Source organism: Carya illinoinensis, chromosome 12 (assembly GCF_018687715.1).
Source record: "Carya illinoinensis cultivar Pawnee chromosome 12, C.illinoinensisPawnee_v1, whole genome shotgun sequence".
Taxonomy (NCBI): Eukaryota; Viridiplantae; Streptophyta; class Magnoliopsida; order Fagales; family Juglandaceae; genus Carya; species Carya illinoinensis.
Genome location: NC_056763.1, coordinates 16,336,634 through 16,346,563, shown reverse-complemented (window position 1 = coordinate 16,346,563; position 9,930 = coordinate 16,336,634). Strand labels below are relative to the sequence as shown.

Genomic DNA, 9,930 nt, shown 5'->3' with positions numbered 1-9,930 from the left:
GTTGGAAAAATAACTTTCTAGCCAAGGCTGTGAAAGAAGTATTAACAAAATATGTACTACAAGCTATTCCAACTTATACAATGAGTGTATTCAAGTTGCTTAGGAAGTTGTGTAATGAAATTTCAAATATGATAGCCAGGTTCTTGTGGGACAAACAGATGAATGGGTCTAGGATTCACTGGTAGAGTTGGAGCAAGATGGGGGAAGCAAAACAGTGAGGAGGGTTGGGATTTCGAGATATTGAAAATTTTAATCTAGCTATATTGGCTAAGCAAAACTGAAGGTCTTTACAAGAACCTAATTCTCTAGTTGCTAGAGTGTTCAAAAAGAAGTATTTCAATAACTCTCAAATATTGCAGACAAAATTAGACTTCTCTTCCTGAGCAATATGGAGGAGTTAGTCAGCATTAGAGGTGCTCAAGGAAGACTTATTTGGATAGTTGAGACAAGGAAGGAGATAAGAATTTGGGGTAGTAAATGGTTGCCAGCTCTAACAACATACAAAATTCAATCCCTTAGAAAGAGTATTGATGCCACGGGTAGTGACTTAATAGATGAAGAAAACAAAGAATGGAAGGAACCACTGGTGAAACAAGGTTTTAACAAGAAGGAGGCACCATAGATCTATAGCATACCGATAAATAAGATGGAAATAAATGGCAAACTTATTTGGAACTTTAGCAAGGAAGGTTTATTTTTTTTGAATAGTGCTTATCATAAAAAAAATAATAATAATAAAAGGTAGAGAAGGTATGTGGAACTAGTTGTAGAGTCTTTGTACTCCAGGAACAGTTAAGCATTTTATATGGAGAGCTAGGATTAATTTATTTTCAACTAGAGATAATCTCCTATATGTTAGATATGCTTGCAAGAAGAAGGATTAGTAATGCATATTCTGTGGAGCTGTTCTGCTATTTCTGATGTGTGGACAGAAAAAGAAAGTCCAATGCATAAATGGTTAAGTAATGAAGCTGATGTTATAAGAATGTGGAAAAATATGACTCGGGTTTCTAAGAATGATCAATGAAAAATTATATTAATCATGCATAGTAGATGGTATAGAGGGAATAGAGTTGTTTTTAAAGATAAGTTTATGTGACCTAAACTGGTGATGAGTACTATTGTTACAAATCTAAAGGAGTTTAAAAAGCTCAATGGATATAAGATGAAAGCTCCAACAAAATGATCACTGATAGAGCTATACAAAAGTAGAGGAGCCCAAATGTTAACTGCATCAAGGCAAATTTTGATGATGTTATAGAACCAGAGAACAAAATCATGGGTATTGGGATTATAGTTAGAGATTGGCAAGGAGAAATACTAGTTGCTCTACAAGAATAGAGGAAAGGAAACTCTGGTCTGAGTCTAGTAGATAGTTTAGCATTAAGGAGGGTTGTGGTGTTGTGTCAAGAATTGAGATTCAAAATAGCTTCTCTAGAAAGCAATGTTGAAATGATCAACAAAGTAGTACAGACGTATAAAGAAAACTGAGAATGGAATGGACAAGTTATTGAGGATATCGAGCAAGTGTTAAAGCATGCAAAGGATCGGCATATTGCATTTACTCACAGAGAAGAGATTCATATAGCACATACCTTAGCAAAGATGATGCTAAGATCAGAGGTATCTACATGCTGGATAGAGGAAGGCCCCGATGCTATTTCCAATTTGTTATTGGTTGAGAAATTATTTAATCTTGATTCTGTTGTGTAACTCTGTTTATTTAGCAATAAAAACTCATTGCATTTGTCAAGAAAAAAGGTTTTAAAATTGCATATGATAGATAGACTTTATTCAAAACTTATCATACCACAATTAAACTATTTTTTAACAAAGTTACTCAAGGGGCAAATCTCAATTAAGATAAAACACAGAGAGCTACTAACTAAATTTTCATTATTTGAAATGAATGGTCATTGTTATTGTTGCTAGTTTTCATCAATGAGAATTTTTTTTTTTTTTAACAAATGAAAATGATATTGATGAAAAATAGGCATGAATCAAGTATTTGGGACATATACAATAGCACCAAGGCATAATTGACTAGGGAAACAAGGATATCATTGATATTCAATCCATTGAATATTATAATGAGTCTTGTTAGAGATACAAAGAGATTCCACAAACTGTCGTGGCACAATGCCACATTAGTTTTTTTTATTATTTTTTTATAAATTTCATTTTTTACCCCTGATCATTCCTTCCCCTCTTCCTCAGTGTGCCCCGAAACTTAGCTTTTGAGTTTTTGGTGTTTTCCACTTCATCGTCCTTGTCGTCGGCTGGTAAGGTACTGGTACTTTTTCTTTTTCTTTTTCTCCACTTTTCCATTCCTAAATAATGCGATGTTGGTGTTTTTGTCAACGATCAATGAGAAGACATTCACAAATTATTCCAACATTTATGTTGGTTTAAGAATCACTAACTATGGAAAACACTAATGAACATATTTAATTACCAATACAGAAACAATGGCAAAACTTGTGTATAGAAACAACAAAAATTTGACATAAAATCACAAGACAACATTCAAATCGAAAGTGTACAGCCTGTGTATATCCTTCAGATTGAAATAATAGCTATTGGTGACATCATTGATGGTTATCGGTGATGTTGCCTAGGTTGTTGGTAAGGGTGTAACTAATTCGATTTTGGACAAATTTCGGAACCGAATTGTTATACATTGGTTTTGAAAATATAAGAACCGATATATATTAATTCATTACCAAAATCAAAACTTTCAATTTTTTCAGTTTCGGTTTGGTTCAATTCGATTTTTCTAATTTACCGTGTACACTTGTGGCATTACATAAATTTAGTATTATAATTTTTTAATGCTAAATTTAAATGTTAGTTTAGTATTTATTATTAACCATTACTAATTCATTAATGTCTAATTATACTAGTATAGTATAAGTAGTATCCAACTTATTAGTGAGATTAAGGGATTGTTTGGGAATAAAGATGGTCTCATATCATCTCGAAATTTATCATAATTTCATTTCCAAACATCACTAAAATATAAATACTTTTTAATTTCAAATATTTAATTTTTTCATCTAATCATTACCTAATCATTATAATTTTTCCAAACTTCCAGACAAAACATAAAAAAAATCAACTTTTGTCAAATTCAATAACAAAAATAATATTATAAATTTATATTATAACAATATTTTAACTTTATATTTTTATTCAATTTTTCTATCTTTTCCAAAAACTTAATAAAATATCAGAACTCATACCATTTCATAGGACTATTGATGATTAGACGGGATTGGGCTTAGAGACACTTGATAGGGCACAGGGGAATTGGCTATTGAGACTTTGGGAAAGGAAAGGGGGAGTGGGACTGAGGTGGGGGAAGTGAAAGAAAAGATAAAACTTAACTGATTTGGCACAGTGTCACGTTAGTTTGTGGGATCTCTTTGTGTCTCTAGTATTTATAATCAACCATCAAAGTAAAGTGTTGACAAAGAAAACTCTAAACTTATCTATTGAGAGCTTGCAATTTTCGAAACTTCTTTCGTCTATCTATCTCTCTCTGAAAGCACCTTCATAACATAAATGAGGATTATCTTATTGATGCAATTTGTAAATTATCACACAGGCCTCTCCAATTGGCTAGAGAATCAACTATCATCGGCATCATTCAAGTTAATCCCATTCTAGCAAAAAATTGATTTCACATGATTAAAACATCTTCACAATAAAGAAGTAAATGGTGCACAATCTCCACACCCTTCTTGCATATGCAACAACAACACCAATCCTTTAGGATAATTTGACATCTTCATTGTTTATCCAAGGTAAAAATACTTTCCATTGAAGCCCTCCATATAAAGAAAATTATTTTTTTAGGAATATTTAGGGAATGTTTGGACACTTTGAGTATCTTAGAATTTTGTAAATAGTATTGAAATAGTTTTAGTAAAAATGATTTATTAGGTTTTAGGAAATAAGAGAAAAAAAGTTGAATAAAAATATTATAAATTTAAAAAGTTGTATGAATATTATTTTTTAATATTATTTTTGTTTTAAAGTTTGTAAAAGTTGTATTGATTTGTGTTTTAGTAATGATTAGATGAAAATATTGAAATTAAAAGATATTTTGTGTTTGAGTGATGTTTGAAAATGAAATTATGAGAAATTTTGAGAATTCTCATGGTGTCCAAATATGCCCTTAATCTTCTAAATACTCATCCATAAAAATAAATTGGTATTGTTTGTAACGAGAGACTAATAAAAAAGTGGAAAAATCTCATTTCTTGCATGGACTCGAAATGATCTATTTGCTTTTCTCACTCTCACTCTAGTAGAATTGACAAAATTGAGATGCCCCAACTTCCCAATCTTGTGTGTCTCTTATGAAATTGACGTTCCGTTTAGTAAAATTATTGGACAACTCTAGAAGATGCGTACCTAAATCATCCTACAACCTTGCGATTTCATAAATTCCTAGGTAAGTTTTCTAGAGGGTCTTATCACTACACACTATAGTCATGCTAGATTTTTGTTCTAGACCCATTGCCCAAGTCGAACCGAGCATATTTAAAAAAGAGAAATGATTTAGCCACGAAGAGATCCCATAAAAGTAAATCCATAAACTAACATGGCTTGATATGATACACCGCCTTGTAAAATTACTTTTATTATAAAATAGATATAATGTATCATATAAAACTATTTCAATTTGTGAATATACTTTTATGAAATCTCTTTATAATTGTTGCATTTCTCTTTAAAGAAAGTTCTTTGTAATTTTCTTGTATGCTTCCAAAGCCCCATCCGTATGATTGGCTCATCTCATTTCTCTACCATCCACCCCTAGTCCTACCAAACCACTTTTTTAAATATATATTCTACATGTCTGTTGAAAAACTCTACATTTATGCAGTGAAGGGTTTAAAATTTATGCTTAGTTAAAAATAATCTCAAAAATGTTTAAAATTTACAATGTAGTCTAGTTCAAACAATATTTTCTATTTTTTTTTAAATGACATCGTGAAGCTAATGATTTGGTGATACGAGCATCCTCATTGGATTATGCAAATGCAAATACAATGAAAAATTTAACTAAAAGAACTTAAAATTGCTCCACACTAGATTATCCAACTTCAAAACTTTTGGTTTTTAGTTACAGTAAAATTAAAGTTTTCAACCAAATTTGGTTATTACTGTATTACAACCAAATGAATAAAAAATAATATTTTTGTACACTCTTTCTCTCTCTATTCTCCCTCCCCATTCTTATTCTTCCTCCCGCATTATTTTTCCATATTATTTAATAAAAAAATAATAATATATTTCCATAGAAGCTCTTAATTTAGAATAAAATTAATAGAAAACAATTGAAAAAAATATTATTAAATTAATAATATTTTATTATTATTTTGACTAATAAATGAATGATCCAATGTGGAAATAAGTTTTGAATGTAATAACCAAATGTAAAATCATGTCATATTATGCAAATTTTATATTTGCATTTGGATAATCTAATAAGGATGCACTTAGGTAATTTATTTATCTAAAAAAGAAGAAAAGTTTACAAATCTTGTAAGTATTTATCTAAGGCCCCTGCTTTTTCAAAAAAGTCGTCATCTAAGTTCAAAAAAGACGAATCATATCAAACACAAATGAGTTCCCATAAATCTAAAGAATTTAACATTGTACCTATAAAGCAAGTTGTCTGAAAGCCTTCTAAACCTCAGATTCAAAAATCCAAAAGATAAGAGTACACCTGGATATGAAAGCACATCAAGGATTCTAAGATCTACTAATAAATAGAAAATAAAATATGAATTATGAGATTAGATCTGGAGTAGAACTAGAACAAAAAGGCAAAAACAACTCAAAGCTACGTCTTGCTGCCCCATGGTGGTCTTGAAGGCCACCCATCGAGAATCTCATAAAGAGAAGGACTGCCAAACATGTGAGAGTCGACGGGAAGAGAACGATAATGAGAAGAAATCTAGAAAGGTGGGGATGAGGAGGAAGAGAACGAGAAGATGGATAGAAGGAGGTGGTTTCAACGGGAGCTAGGGTAGGGTTTAGACGAGAGAGTGAGAGAGAGAAGATTTTGTGCAAGAGAGAAGATTTTGATTGGCCATTGAAGAGTTTTAATCCTCAATGTCAAAACGATGCCTTTTTTACACTGTAATCTGGGTTCCGAACCGGATTGGGAAAAAAATCGGGCTTGGATGATCAGTCTTACTTTCAACACTTGTTTTTTTTTTTTTTAAAAAAAAAATCTAGTTAAAAAATAAAAAGTTTGAAGGAAATGATGCCATCCAACCGTTATCATGCGGTTGGTTAGATAGTACAAGATAAACCGTTATTTCAGCAACATGGTCTGCCTAAGAGCATTAGCATTTTTCTCGCTTTCCTAAAATAGCTTTGTAACTAAATTTTGACAAAAAACTACCCCAAATTCGATTCCTTATTTTAGGGAAAAATTTCAAGATTGCTCTATTGGCTCCCTACATTTAGGGGACTCATTTTTAATGTAAATTATTCAACACCTATAATTTTATATTTTTTTTGAAAATTTTCTCTTTTATCTTTTTTTATTCCATTGTTATCTTTCTTTTTTACTCAACATGATAGAAAATTCTAAAGAATTAATTATAAAAAAATATTTTGAAGCATATTTTACGACTTCTTTTTTTTATTTTTTTTCTAAGCAAAGAAGAAATATAAATGATAATGAATTTAGAGATTTTAGGATATAGAAGTGAAAGTAAAAATAGAGATTTAATAAAAAAGAAGGATAGGAATAACAAAAAATAATATTGAAATAGAGTAGGTAAAGATTTAGAAAATGGGATGTATGGTGTTTTTTGAAAAATGAGTTGCTAAAATAGGAAAAAGTGTGTTTATTAGCTAAAATTTGGGAAAATTTCCTTAAAATTTTAAGGAAGGGGATGTGAATCTTTTGAGAACCTCAATTTCATCAACAACTTTTTTTTTTTTTTTTTTTTTTTTTTTTTTTTTTTCTATTTGTAGTTAAATACTTAAATGAATTACACCACACACATTTTGAAATCTTTTGTTTTGAACATATCCAAATTGTGAACTCTCTCTCCAAGAAAGGTCATGATCTGGGTTTGCTAATTCATCTCACCAAGGTCATGATCTTTCATTGCTCTAGCACTGATTTATTATTTGCTCCATATTTTTCATTCCATACCCACCTGAATCAATCATTCACGACATGCGTGAAGGATAAGAATAACCAGTAACAACATTATCTTTCATTATTCTTTTTTCTGAATTCAAACAAACATGGCACATCGATCATTTAAACGTTTTGTTGAACAAGAACTAGGAAAGTTTCCACACTTCTTGATCTTCACCATGCTTGAATGGGTGATGATAATTATGCTATTCATTGATGGGCTTCTTGCATTTGTTGCCAATGAATTTGCCAAGCTTTTTGAATTGCAAGTCCCTTGCTTGCTTTGCACAAGAATTGCTCATGCATTGGTCCATAGAGACCCTGAATTCTACTACAATGATTGGATATGCGAAGCTCATAAGAAAGATGTTTCCCCTCTGGCATATTGCCACAATCACAAGAAATTGTCAGATGTAAGAAAGATGTGTGAAGGTTGCCTTTTTTCATTTGCAATAGAAAAAGACTCTGATTGCATCAAGCACAAGCCTGCAGTTGAGATTTTGAATAAAGATCTTGAATGCTTTGTTGGGGATGATAGCCAAATGCCTTTAAGTTTGACTGCAGGAAAAAATGATGATATTGTGCATGCTGAGAAGAGTAGCATCCGCTATTGTTCATGTTGTGGAGACCCTTTGAAAGTGAAATCATCATATTCAAAGGGAAAAGGTGCCAATGCATTCTCACTAAGTCCCACTCCTTCACCACGAGCACCGTTTGTGACATTATCAAGAGAGACTTGCAGTCTGAATTCGCCGCGCACTCGATATGCAAAATCCAAATTTATTTATGAACATGACTCAGTTCCTAAAGATGGCTCGAATGGATTCAATCCCGACACTCAAGGTGAGTTTAGGATCTCCCTCCTCTTCAAACTTGCAATACAAAATCTTAGAGTCACTACTGATAGACCTAGACCTTCTTCTTGATTGTTTCTTTGCTCTTGAATTTTTAATGTATTATGATACTTATAAGTGTTGTATAAACACCCTAGTTGATGTGGATTAAAAAAAATTAAAATACTATAATCATTTTTTTATACTAGCTGATGTGGAAGGCATCCGCATTAGTGTTGTGTTGGATCTGTCAACAAACATGTAAATGCGCATTTCATTTTTCACTAGTGTTGTGCTAACCAAAAAAATATAAAGTTATGACCTTAACTAAATGTATTTTTATGGAATCCCAGTTAGGGAAGATGCCAAGGCTACTACAGTTTTATTATTGACAGAATCTGAGGATTTGAATGGCAATGCCTCCAAGAGCCCCAACTTTGGTAGAGGGAACAGATTCTTTGGAATTTCACCAACAAATTCGGCCAATAACAGTCCTAGGTTTGGTACTAGGAGTACGAGGAAGTCTCCACTTGGAAAAACAATGTTTGCTTCAGGGTGTACTGATGAGAATCTGCCAATTATTGAAGCCGATGGTGATTACATTTTGCATCATTTGAAGAGACAGGTTCAATTGGATCGTAAGTCATTGATTGCTTTGTACATGGAATTGGATGTAGAAAGAAGTGCTTCAACTGTTGCAGCTAACAATGCAATGGCCATGATCACCAGATTACAAGCAGAAAAGGCAGCTGTTCAGATGGAAGCCTTGCAGTATCAAAGAATGATGGAGGAGGAGGCAGAGTATGACCAAGATGTCCTACAAGAAACGATTGATTTGCTTGCCAAGAGAGAGGAAGAAATTAAGGTTTTAAAGGATGAACTTGAGGAATATAGAGAAAAATATGGAAGCCTAAGAAAAGATGGTTTCGAGAGAGTCGAAGTTGAGGCGAATGAGGATTACCTAGAGTATATATCAAAACCATACTCATCTTACAGTGCAAAATCTGAAAGTTCCAATTCCAATTCTAGTGTCAATGAAGAGGAGATTAATGGAGAGGATGCATATGGAACGGATACACAAAGTGAATCCTTGAAAGAATTAAAAGGGCAGGAAACACATCCTCTGAGAAGGCTTAAAAATTTGGAGAAGAGAAATCACTTCCTATCAGAAAATGGAGCTCTTTCCTCAGAGTCTAGCTCTAACAGTGTTGATAAAACCAATGATGAGACGGGTAACATAAATACATATCCATTTGTGTTATTATAGCATCAGCATGTTTTAAGCATATAGATGATTAGATACATACTGGAAATCTACACAAGTAGTTTATAAGCATCTCTTTAATATTTATTTATGCATCCAAATTACTATCAAAGGATTATTTATTTGCTCTGATATTGCAGGAAAGCAAAGAAAACCTATCCTAACAAGAGAACATCTTAGTCAAAGGGTAAAGGACCTTGAAGCAGATAATGGATTCCTAGAGCATGCTGCTCAGACACTCGAGAAACATAGTGAAGGGGCAAGACTTCTAATAGAGATATCTCGAAATATGCATAAACTTCGGCAATTGGTGACAATGAATCTCAAAGAGAATGATGACTAATTCTTAGCCTAGTCTTTTTATGGTACATGCAATTTACTTTTAATTAATTATCCTCAGTTTTCATGATATGCTCTCTTATGAGTCAAGATTCTTTGAAGATCCTGCACACTATAAACAAAATCACACACATAGGAGATGGATATCTAGAGAGGAAATGTGGTTGCTTTATTCAAAGTTCATAAGATACAAATAACAATGCTGTTTGTTCTGAATGGGCATCCCTCCTTGCACTTTTTCAAAGATCATGTTTGATGTACAGTTGTTATTAATGGATAAAAAGTCATAGGAAGCCTAGTGCTGGCTCCAAATGCTA

General features: G+C 32.3%; 1 protein-coding gene across 1 annotated transcript; it reads left to right on the top strand.

Annotated features, from left to right (window-relative positions):
* Positions 1–7,034: 7,034 nt before the first annotated feature.
* Positions 7,035–9,930, top strand: LOC122290270 (probable myosin-binding protein 6). The gene is made up of 3 exons (XM_043097896.1): positions 7,035–8,020; positions 8,364–9,242; positions 9,415–9,930. Exons 1-3 carry the CDS (start codon positions 7,285–7,287, stop codon positions 9,615–9,617), a joined length of 1,818 nt encoding a protein of 605 aa, XP_042953830.1. The 5' UTR covers positions 7,035–7,284; the 3' UTR covers positions 9,618–9,930.